This window comes from Gouania willdenowi, chromosome 17 (genome assembly GCF_900634775.1).
Source record: "Gouania willdenowi chromosome 17, fGouWil2.1, whole genome shotgun sequence".
In the NCBI taxonomy this organism is placed as follows: domain Eukaryota; kingdom Metazoa; phylum Chordata; class Actinopteri; order Blenniiformes; family Gobiesocidae; genus Gouania; species Gouania willdenowi.
Genome location: NC_041060.1, coordinates 12,334,285 through 12,346,413, shown reverse-complemented (window position 1 = coordinate 12,346,413; position 12,129 = coordinate 12,334,285). Strand labels below are relative to the sequence as shown.

Genomic DNA, 12,129 nt, shown 5'->3' with positions numbered 1-12,129 from the left:
TTTTTGCGCAAACACTTTTTTTGATTTGATTAAAATTATTTAAATGTTTTTCTTTGACTGAATAATAAAGACACAAATGTACAACCATAAATGGGCCCGAATATTAAAAAAAAAATTACTTCAATTATATAAAAAAACAACTTTTCAATAAAGAAAAGTTTACTTCGATCAAAAATAAACATTTGCAATCAAAGAAAAAAGTTTTAAAATGCAATTTTTTTGCATTGGAGAACTTTTTTTTTTATTGAAAATTTTTTTTTTTTTTTTTACTTCAATTACTTTGGTCTCAAATATTTTTTATTGCATTTTGAACACTTTTTTTCCTCCAAATACTTTTGACTGAAAAGTTTTATTTTATTTTCATTTTTTTATTTAACCCTGTAAAACCAAAAAATAGCCACAAAAAAAAAAAAAAAATCACCTCTCTTATGTTGTTAATGGAGGCCTCTGATGCAGAAATTGATGGGTTACTGAATTTTTTTACGTTTTAGTAAGTTTTTACAAAAATGTTGCAATATTGGGCCTGGGTGAGAGCAGAATTTGTGTATTTGCAAACAAACATGCTGAAGAACTGAGGGTTCATTTGCACTGTGGATTGCTCACAAAGATCTATGACAGTAAATATCATGATTAATAATTACACAGCAGTCATATTTTTATGAATCACAATTTATTAGGCAAAAAAAAAAAATACAGAATGAAAACTTCGGGGCAGACCCAGGACATTAGTATCAGCTGGGCAATCAATGGGTGTCTGATTCTGTTTGTCCACCTACTCGTCACTTTATTCACTGGAGTCTGATTCCATTTCAAAGTCACTCTCTCCGTTTTGGATCATTTCAATCTTTCACAGAGTAAAAATGTTTCCTCGTGGCAGCATTCTGAAATGGAAACAATAGTGGTATGACTTAGAGAATGCTAAAGTCTAAATCATTTCAATGCAAATGAACTATGTGATACATTCCACTATAGTCACACAATACTGTCTGGATGAGCATGATGTGCTCTCTAGTTAACATACTAAAAGGAACCTCTAGAACAGACATGGACAATTTCCAAAATCAGTATTTCAAGAAGTCGAAAGGAATATAAAATAATGCACAAAATAATTCCAAAAACACACAAATCGACAGCAAAATGCACAAAGTACACAACAATTTAAAAAATACACAAAATGACTATAAAAAACAAAAAGCAACAACAAGTTACAGAATAGCTCAGAAGATACAAACTGTTCACAAAATTACACAAAAAAAAAAACAGAATGTGACCCCAAAAACGCACAAATCAACAACAGAAATGCAGGAAATGACAGAAAAATAAACAAAATTACACCTAAAAAAAAAAATAAAAAACCGAAACACATTACAGAATAGCTCCAAACTGTCAACAAAATTACACAAAAGACAGGAAAATACAAAAAACAACAACAAAAATGCAGACAGTGACCCCAAAAACACACAAATCGACAACAAAAATGCAGAAAAATAACAGAAAAATATAAAATTACAACAAGAATACAAAAAAATAAACAAAACACACATGGCTACAAAAAAACAAAATGACTTAAAACTGACAAAACCACACACACACAAAAAAAGACAAAACCAATTTCCCCACCTGTATTAATACTCAGATAGGTCATTATTCTAAATGCTGACATAAATGTTGATAATGTGGCCCTCAGATCAGATACAATCACATTTTGTGGCCCCCACTGTGATAGAGTTGCACATCCCTGCTCTAGAACAATGCACCATACTTATAACACCCCAGACCACATCCCCACAGTTAAGAACATTCACACCTATTCCCACACCCACACAGTAACCGTCCTTCACAAACAGCATCTGGCTTTCGATTTTTGAGCAAACAGACAAAGCCCCAAAAAAACAGCTGTATATGTATTTTACAGATAAAATACAGCCACAGTTTCAAATACTGCTACTGGAAGGGCTGGAAATACCACAAGAAATGAAGTTTCCATTCAGAATGACTAAAATCTGGTCTAAACAGATTAAAAAACATTTAGAACTTGCAAACACTCAAATACATTATATTTCTAGTAGTAATAAGTACGTATTTTTCACAATATGTTAACTTTTGAGATGGGCTATGTCCCCATGTATTGTGCAAGGTGCATATGCCCTTTTGACTATACCACCCTCAACCAACGTTGTCAAACTACAACAAAGACATAACAAGCTGAAAATCTAAATTGATGCATGCATTCAACATTCATTTAGTAATTACATGTTCTAGACATTCTAATAATCACAAAAAAAAAAAAAAAAATCTTAGATTTTACTTACTTTAGTGTTGAGATATCCACTTCAGTAAAAGAGGGAGATGTGCATCCAGGAAAGTTTGCAAGTTGTATGAGTTCATGGCCTGATGGTCAGACCTATTTGCACATTTACTATCCAATCACATTGCAAGGCTAAACAATAAGACCTAATGACTGGTATTGGTATCACAAAAAAAACAACAACAACAAAAAAAAAACATTTGCAAGTTTGTTTTTGGGACACCTAAAAGGGATGTTGTAATTTTTCAGTAGTGGGCTTTACAGGGTTAAGTGATTATTTTTTTGGAAAATTGAATATTAAAGACACAAATCTAGCTTCATATTAGGGGTGGGAACCTCTGGGTACCTCACGATATGATACGCGATACAAAGCTCACGATAGCGATTATCTTACGATATGACGATACTGCAATTATTGATATATTGGTCAGAAATCAATCTACGACAATCTATGACATAACAAGAAAAAAAAAATTAAGTGAAAAAATACAATTTTTATTTATTTTTTTTTTATCTCTGAAAGACAATAACTTGAAAAAATGTCCTATGAACAGTGACACTATTTTAGTGCAACATTTCTGTAAATAAGTGTCAACATACCAATGTAAACGAATAAGTATCTCCAATAGTGCTTTCTTACCAGTGACACCAGTAATATTCCAGTAAACAATATATTGGTTCCTTCAACAAACAGTGACAACATTTCTGTGAAGACGTACCTGCACATTTTAAAAAGCAGAAAAGATTTTGAAAAGAAAAAAAGTTAAAAAAAATTAAAAAAAATTAAAAAAATCGATACTTAGCTGGAGCAAATCGAAAATCGACCGTGCGGAAAAATATCGCCGTATCGAGATATCGTCACACTCCTACTCCATATACCAGTCTTCCAGCTGAGATCTCCTTCACAACACATTGTGTTGCTTCCTCCAGGTCGACAGATGGCGCTGCTGCGGCCTCACACTGCTATCACATTTCCAGCATTCTGCTCTGCATATCTAGAACTTTCCCTTCTTAGTTACTCCTGACAGCTTCTTTCCCACCTGCAGCACACATATGGCAACCCAATGGCAAGTCAAATCAAACACACCATTGACTTTTCTTAAAAACATCGCGGTTTTACTCATTTTGTTTCCATTCAATGAATTAACAGCCTCTCTTTCCTCTCGGTTTAGCAGCTTCCCTGACAGCTTCGTTGACGAGGATCCACAGAAAGCTTTAGAGGTAAACAAACGTTCACCAGACGTCTGTATTTATCTTTTTCAGCCTCCGTTAGGTCATTAGATACACGTTTATTGTGTTGAACTGGTTACTTTCACATAAACCACCGAGTCGCCCTCATGTTTGTGATGCTAGCTCAGCGTTAGCAGCCCAGTTTACGTTTACTGTTGTTGCTAACACAACACTGTCCCAAGCATAGTGTGTACTGTAACCAGAAATTAGCATCTTTAATCACAGCGGGAGCCACAAAAATGTGATTTTTCTGATTCGAGGGCCAAATCATCAACATTCATGTCATGGTTTAGGGTCTCCAACCTTTCTTACTTCATAGGTACTGCATAGTCCTAATAAAGCACTTCTTAAATACTAAATGTTGACGGTTTCACTTTAATTAGAGGGCAAGATAATAAGGAAAACTAGCACTGACTTAAATGTTTAAGTTTCAACATGCAACACTTTATTTCTGCTAATTTATGCAGTGGCTTAATTTTCATTATATTTCACAGAAAATTATCACCTTCCTATTTTACGAGATACTAACAAAAACGTATAACTAATCGTATATAATATAACAATTATGTCTTTTATGAAAATCAACCTTGCGTGTTTTAGAAAAATCTTACATATATATATATATATATATATATATATATATATATATATATATATATATATATATATATATATATATATATATAGAGAGAGAGAGAGAGACATACCCATACACCCAATCTGCAACACTTAAAAAAAACATTTAGTAATGGTTAATTTAGCAGCATTTAACCCTATTAAGCATGAACTACATTTGTCATATGTATTTATTTTTGTAAAAAGTAAATCAGTTTTTAAATGAATTTTATTGGTGACTAAAGCCCCTGAGGGCACCTCACATGGTCCATGCGGGCTACCTGGTGCCCGCGGGCACTGTGTTGCTGACCCCTGGTTAATACAGAACTAGTACAGTGCCCATTGGAAGTATATATTCATATAGTGGCAGCTTAAGTAGAGTTGTCAATTATGGTCAAATGAGTATGTGTTTGAAGGTTGGATGTGCAAAGAGGTGTACATTCTCTGTACTCTGTAGTGTTATAAAGGGGTATATTTGTGGGTGCAAAGTAAAATAGCGTGTGTGATTTCCCTGGTTTAATTCTATGGGACATGCGCATGATAAATGTTTTTTTTCTTTTTTCTTCTTCTTTTTAACTCATTTTTATATTGTTTTTGTTTGGTGTATTTTTCTGTAATGTATGTTTTTTGCAGTCATGTGTATTTTTGTATCTTTTTGTTGTCTTTTTGTGAATTGTTGTCTTTTTGTTGCCATTGTAGTGTGATTCTAGGGTCATTTTGTGTATTTTTAAACTTTTTTTTAGTGTAATTATCAGGGATGCGCCGAATATTCGGTGGCCGAATATATTCGGCTGAATATTGCAAAAAAAAGCCACATTCGGCCTTCGGTTTTGTGAGTTAAAAGCAAGGCTGAATAGTAGCGTACGACACAATCAAACCAACGTGCAGTGATTTAGAGTTGAAGAAGTGTGTGCGCGTTGCTGCAGCAGCAGCTCCTCCTTTCCTTACACAAACACAGCCAGACTTTCTCCTTTCAGCTTACTGTTCTCCGTTGTCCGTCACCGCGTAAAAAAAGTTGGAAGCCGTTCAATTCCTCAACTGAGTTTGTATATGGCAATAAAGTATAATATATATTCTATATTAAACCGCAGTGTTGTTTTATCTGTTAGCTAGTTGGAGAGGAGGGGCTCACATTCTTGGAGGCGTGTTAGGTGACGTCACCTAGCAATGTCGGCAAAATCCAACTCGCCCGTTTAAAGCTGACTTTTTACAAAATGTGGAATAACAAGGGAGCCTCTGAATGAGGGACATATATCACTGTAGGGAAACCATTAAAAAGTGATTTATTTCATCATACCTCCCCTTTAATGCACTTTAGGTTCTTTTGGAATGCATGTTTGTTTTATTTGACGGGTTAATATAAATGAAGAACTTTGGTGTGCTTTTTTTGAAAAGCAAAGCCGACTGGAATATTTAAAAAATGTCAGAATATTCAATCAACATTTACTTAAAAAAATATGTTTAAAAATGTATTTTAGGCTCTTTATGCACTATTAAAAAAATTAGTGAAAAAGTTAACAACCGTATTGGTCAAGCGTTAATATTTTCTTCGGCTTCGGCCACAAAGATTCATTTCGGTGCATCCCTAGTAGTTACATGTTGCAGCTTTAAGAGCGATTAACCTTCAATCCCAAACAGTCTGTAATCATTGTTCTCTTCTTTTCTTTCTGTGGTCTACAAAACCTAATCCCTGATGGCCACAAATCTTTTGCGTTATTCAATTAATAAAAAAAAGCATTAGATGAATCTGCACAGCTTTTTATTCTAAAGGCACCTTTCCCCTTTCAGGCAATCACCGAGGCTTTACAAGAAGACTCTGACAACGCAGAGTGGTATTGTCAGCGTGCCTATGCCCACATACTGCTCAAAAACTACAGTTGTAAGTCTAAAAAACAACAGCAGTAATACAGCCTAGGTGTGTGTTCTGTGACTGTGTGGCTGACGTCATGTTGTTTAATTTCCACAGGTGCTGCCGATGATGCCAAAAAAGCCCAACAGTTGAAGCCCAGCCTTCCCTCAGCTTTCATGCGCACAGGGTGTGTTTTAGCAAATGTTTAGAAATATGAAGCCTCTGTGAATTATTATTTTTTTCTTTTTTACTGCTGCTTTTTCTAAATGGTAAAGGTAAATGGTAGCTCATGGTAAAGGTATGGAAGAAAAACATGAAAAAAAACACTGGTTAGTGATAAGGGTGTAAGAAAAAATTGATTTGGCGATATATCGCAATGTTTTGCAGCGTGATTATCCTATCGATTTAAAAAAAAAAAAAGTGTCCATGTCGATATTTTTCATCATGTTTTTTTAGTGAAAAACATTTAATTGCGTTTAAGCTGGGGTACTCGATTTATTTTCTTTAATTAAAAAAAAATCAATTCTTATTACCGTCATATAGTAAAAGTAATCATTTCTAAAAAAAAAAAAAGAAATGGTACGTCTGCGTGCTGTCTGTGCCTTATATTTAATTATTTTAGTTAATAAAACCCTGGAAGACAAAATCTTGGCGGTCACCCCTACAGCTCCAATCACAGGATTTAGAGAAAGGAGGGGTGAGCAGAGCCCACAAAGGAGCCTCCTCATTGGCTGCAGCGATTTATAGTGAAGCGCGAGCACAGTGCTAACTTGTTTTCAGTCTTGGACTAACTTTGGACGTGCAAGTGGCTGTTTCCCTTCTAGACAGGTCATCTAATGTTCAATTTTCTTATATTTTGTGTGCATCTTTTTGTGACCCGTCTGTCATGGTTCAAGAATCGGGTACGTAGTGCAGCTTTAAGATCTGTATAGCAAGTAAATGCCCAGTCACTGGGTGTCAGTGAACCACATCAGACGTTGTTAAACTACCTCAGTCCTTAATGCATTTTGGCTCGTTTTATTTTCATAAAACATACTCGGCACTTTTATAGATGTATGTGGTTACTTTTTGAAAAAAACAGAATTTAAGAACTTATCAGAATCTGTTGTAGAAGCAAAAGTTCAACTTTTGTTAAAAATGTAGTTTGACAGTTCGATAAACATACCACTTGTTTTTGATACTGGTACTTGAAATTTAGTTAGTTACTATTTACTTGTTCACACAAGTTTTAAGAAATGAAATAAATGGTTTATCATATCATTTTGTACTTGTAAAGGTGAAATATGTAGATCTTTATACGTCATATAAAAATTGTGGAAAAAGTAAACTGTTAGCATACATCTTATCTCTATTGTTTCTAGGTTTTTCATTTCTCTAGATCAAAATGTTTAACAACTGAGAATAAAACAAAGCAAAGTTTTCCAAACATTTAAATGGGCCTTTAAATATTTGAACTGTGAACCAGACGATAATTCTTAAAGAAACGGCTGGAGGTGATGATTTGTTGTTGTTTTGATTTTGTTTGGGTTTTCTTTAAATCAATTGTGTTTAGCTTTATACATTTATAGTATTAAGGCAGGAAACTGGCATCAACAGTTATCTTCTTTTTTTTTAAATTTCAAAATAATAAAAATTTAAAAAAAGTTCAATAAATATGATAAACCTAAAAACAATAAATTAATTTGCTCTTGCGCTAACTAAATTCCACTGCACAACTGCCTTTGGACACTTTGTATTTAAGTGTAAAAATGTTGCTCACTTCAGAGCGGTTTTTGGCTAGAATTTAACAATTTGAACAGTTTGCATATTTTCCCTAATAACACGGTTTCATAGGTCCTGCTGTTTCAATTAGTTTTTTCCAGACAGCAGATAGATTAAAAAATATTACAGTAATGACTCTTCAAAACAGGCATCTCAGTTCAACTACACAAATGACGTAAATCAGGGATGAGCAACTCCATCGCAGCGGGGGCCATAAAAATGAGCTTGTATCTTATCTGAGGGCCGTATTATCAACATTCATGTCAGCGTTTAAAAACATGACGAATCTGAGCATAACGGGGTAAAGGTTTTTTTTTTTTTTTTGTCTTTGTGGTTTTACTGTTTTTAGTTAGTAATTTTGTGTGTTTTTGGAGTCATTATGTGTATTTTTGTTATTTTTTGTGTTCTTGTTGTAAATTTTGTGTCATTTTCTGCATTTTTGTTGACGATTTGTGCGTTTTTGGGGTTACTTTCTGTATTTTTGTTGTTGTTTTTTGTATTTTCCTGTCATTTTGTGTAATTTTGTTGACAGTTTGCATCTTTGAAGCTATTCTGTAATGTGTTTTAGTAGTCATTTTGTTTGTTTGTGGTTGTTGTGTCTGTCTTTGTTGTCTTTTTTTGTTTTATGAGACAATTTGTGTATTTTAATTTTTTCCCAAATTGTGTGTCGCATACTTTATGCATTTTGCTGTCGATTTGTGTGTTTTGGGAGTGATATTGTGTATTATGTCTTAATATTTTCTTTATATTCCTTCCAACTTCTTGAAATACAATTTTTGGGGATTTGTTTTGGGGGGCCGCACAAAATTAGACCGAGGGCCACATGTGGCCACCGGGCCGCCAGTTGCCCATGTTTGACGTAAATCGTTTTTCTTACAAATGGAAGCCTTTATTACTATAAGACTATCTGATGGCAGCATGTGCAACCTGTTTTTTTTTTTTATCTCACTGCAGAATAGCTGAATACCACCTGAACAACTACAGGTCAGCACAGACAGCCTTCACTCAGGGACACCAACTGGACGGTGAGTACAGCCTCTTCTGGCCTCGCACACATCCTCCACAATCCGTTGAAGTGAGCTGTTGACAGAGCCATCCAGTCTGCCGCTTTCTGTGCTCTTAACACTGCGCGTCTGTAAGAACATAATGGACATTATATTGCTCACAGCTCGGCCTTGGAAATGTACTTTGTCGATGATGTAGCGATCTTAGAAAAGTATGTGTTTTCAAAAGTTTGCTCACCTTAAGAAATGCTCGCTCTAGTGTGCGTCATACAATAAATCTCACGTAACCGAGAAATGGATTTTTGAACCTGGTACACCTGTCTGAATGTCAACCTAATCACGACCAGGCAAACTTTTAGCATTATCTTTTAAACCCACAATCTCACATAGCTCGTATTTGTTGGCTACTATGTGTATTATTTAAATTTCCATCTCTATGTATTGGCATGCATAGTGTGTTAAACCTGTGAGATCTCAGATTATTTAATTATTGGACAGGATTTGGACATTTTTCACTCATGTTTGCCTCTGTATATACAGAGTAACTTCCTCTTGCTGAAATGCAGCTGCACAGTGAGTTTGGTAAACCCACTGCTGCCAATGTGATGATTCAGCATCATTAGATTACAGCAGTTCGTCACTTGGTTTTGAATCAGTATGCACATTTTTAAATGGCTTTTGAAAAAAGAACAATCCTAAAATTTGAGATTGTTGTGACTTTTTTAGCTAATTGATTTTTAACAGAGATTTGATCCTCTGAAGCCCAAAAAAACGATATTTGAGTATGAAGTTGTTGTGGTTGTTGTTTTGTTTACAGTTTAAGTTCATGTGTTTCATTAGTTTCACATTTTATTCACTTTTCACTGAGAAGTACAATATCAGGTTTTAGCTTCCAATTGATTTTATTTGCTTCCATAATCAGTATTGAGGTCTGCTCTTACCAAAATGTTTTCATAGTGTCTTTAAAGTTGTGGAATGACATGGTTGCACTTAACCCAGATTTCTAAGGAAATCAAGAAATTTAAAAAAAAATTGTCTTATCAAGACAAGAAGCTCTGGATTGCTTTGATACAAAGTGCCTGATTTGCATGAGCCAGCTCAGATATTTAATAATGTTTTTATTCTAACTAGATTTAGTTAGTGAAAGTGAAAGTTTAGAATATTTTTGTTTGAGATTGTGAGTGGTAAAGAATAACAATCAAATAATGCTATAACAGAACAAAAAAAACATTTTTAATCTGTAATTTTGTATCAATTCCTACGCAAAGTTGAAAAGCACTGCTCTAAGAACTCCACTCTTAACAACTCGCATATATGTTTTAATTAATGTGTAATTATCTTTTCTAAATAATGTAAAAAAAAAAAAAAAATCAAGCTAATGTTTGCTGAATATTTTAGTCGAAGTTGGTTTGTGACCATATTTATTTATTTTTTGTAGTTTCTGACAAATCCTTTGAGATCTGGCTCAAGAAGTGTGAGGAGATGATGGAAGGTGAGTAGCTCACCCACATGATTGTTTGAATTTAAAAAAGGAATACAGTTGGATTGAGTTGTCAATGTTGGGTGCAAATGACTTTTCATGCAATTTAGTTTTTGATTTAGTTCTATTACAAATGCAGTTTTTATTTTTGTCCATCAAATGCTAACAAAAAGAAGCTAATTCACAGCCACGTACTCTACAGCTGTGGTTCTCAAACTTTTCAGTTCGTGACCCTCGAAATAAGGGTGCCAGAGACTGGGGACCCCCACTGTATCTGAAGGTGGTTAAACACAGACATAAACATTTAAGAACAGTCGTATTTTATTATTTATTTGAATAATATCCACTGTTATCCGGGAAGTTTTTTATTTTCACCATAGTACATAGTCATCTTTAAGATGTAAATCCTTGTTTGAACCAGAAATAAAATGGGTTAAAAGTGACCAAAAATGGTGGAAAAGGCAGTGAAATGGGATTTTAAAAACAGAAATTGGTTAAAAGTTGCAAATTAGAGTGGGTAAAAACAGACAGAAAAAGTGGTGAAAAAAAGAGTTCAAAGTGTCAGTATTGGCTTTAAAGTGGCAGAAATGGGGGGTTCAGGTATTGTAATTTAAAAAGTAAGAACAATTACTTTAAACTGGCAAATGATGGGCATGACAAATCATGAATGTGGTTAAATTGGCAACAATAAGCATAAAATATCGTGAAAAGAGACAATAATGGGTTTATAAGTGCTGAAAAAGTATTGAAAGTGGAAAATAATTTGCAGAAAAGGCATTGAAATTTGACGAAGTGGCAGAAATTAGAGTAATGTAGTAAAAATGCATTAAATGGAGCAAAAAATAGTAAGAAAAGGTGAGGAAAATAGGTTAAAACATGGCAAGTTTGCCATATTTGCTGAAAAAGGGTCAAAACAAGCAAATAGCTCAAATTGTTATTATAAAAAGAAAAACTTCTAATTCCTTTAAGGCATCTGGCGACCCCCTCCCAGTGTCTCGTGACCCCAAACGGGGTTGAGAACCCCTTCTCTACAGTATCAGCGATGGCTGTCATAGAAACAGAACTACGTAGCCCTATAAAGATGCAAATCTGGCTTCTGTTTTTGTGTTGCTGCCGATGTCTCGGCCTCCTGGATCATCCCAAGTAAACAGAAGCACGAGTTGTGACAAACACGCTTCAAACCCACATGTACACATACTTCCCAGGAGAAGCATGACTCATCAGAGGTAACATTTACTGATGTTTGGAAGCCCCCGATGAGACCCGTCCTCTACAGAACACTGCTCGCAGACACACGCAGTCAAATCCATAATTACAGCCATCATTTCGTCTGGTGACAGCTAGTTTGCCACCAACCAACACACTCGGGCTTCTAGTTATTCCATCACATGTGGCTCCCAGTGTAGTTAGTATCACACAAACACAGACGTTGTACGCTAGCTATTCCTCCCTCCCTCTCTCCCACCCCCTGCCATTTCAAACATGACCTCATTAAGACAACATTAACGCGCCTCCTGTCATCTTTCTTCTTCTCTCTGTGCTCTCACTTTACTTTGCAGTGAAATCATTAAATAATGGATGAAAGTACACAGATAAATGCTGTTCATTCTTGATGTTGCTCACAAGGTTTTCTAATTGGTGTGAATGGAACAGTTAACAAGCTGGCACGAAGCTCTTAGTTTGCCTGCGAGAAGGAATTTATAGAAAAAGATGCTTATAGTTAAATTGCAAAGTTTAGCCAAATATTTGAATTCTGATGCATGTTATTTTTAAAGAGCTATGTTAAATATCTTCACATATTAGAGTATTTGAGCCAAAATAGAAAGAAAGCTAAAAGAAATTGGGCTGGGCAATATGGCCTTTTTTTTTTTAAATATCACAA

At 34.7% G+C, this 12,129-nt stretch overlaps 1 protein-coding gene across 3 annotated transcripts in view; it reads left to right on the top strand.

Moving 5' to 3' along the window:
* Nucleotides 1-3,236: 3,236 nt before the first annotated feature.
* The window catches only part of sugt1 (SGT1 homolog, MIS12 kinetochore complex assembly cochaperone), a 47,779-nt gene continuing 38,886 nt past the window's right edge, over nt 3,237-12,129 (top strand). The window contains exons 1-6 of one of the 3 annotated variants that reach the window (XM_028473699.1): nt 3,237-3,375; nt 3,481-3,529; nt 5,942-6,032; nt 6,120-6,189; nt 8,718-8,788; nt 10,206-10,259. In XM_028473699.1, coding sequence (XP_028329500.1) covers nt 3,362-3,375; nt 3,481-3,529; nt 5,942-6,032; nt 6,120-6,189; nt 8,718-8,788; nt 10,206-10,259 — 349 coding nt within the window. In that variant the 5' untranslated portion in view covers nt 3,237-3,361. The remainder of the gene's footprint in view (nt 3,376-3,480; nt 3,530-5,941; nt 6,033-6,119; nt 6,190-8,717; nt 8,789-10,205; nt 10,260-12,129) is intronic. The other 2 variants (XM_028473701.1, XM_028473700.1) reach the window with 2 other exon arrangements.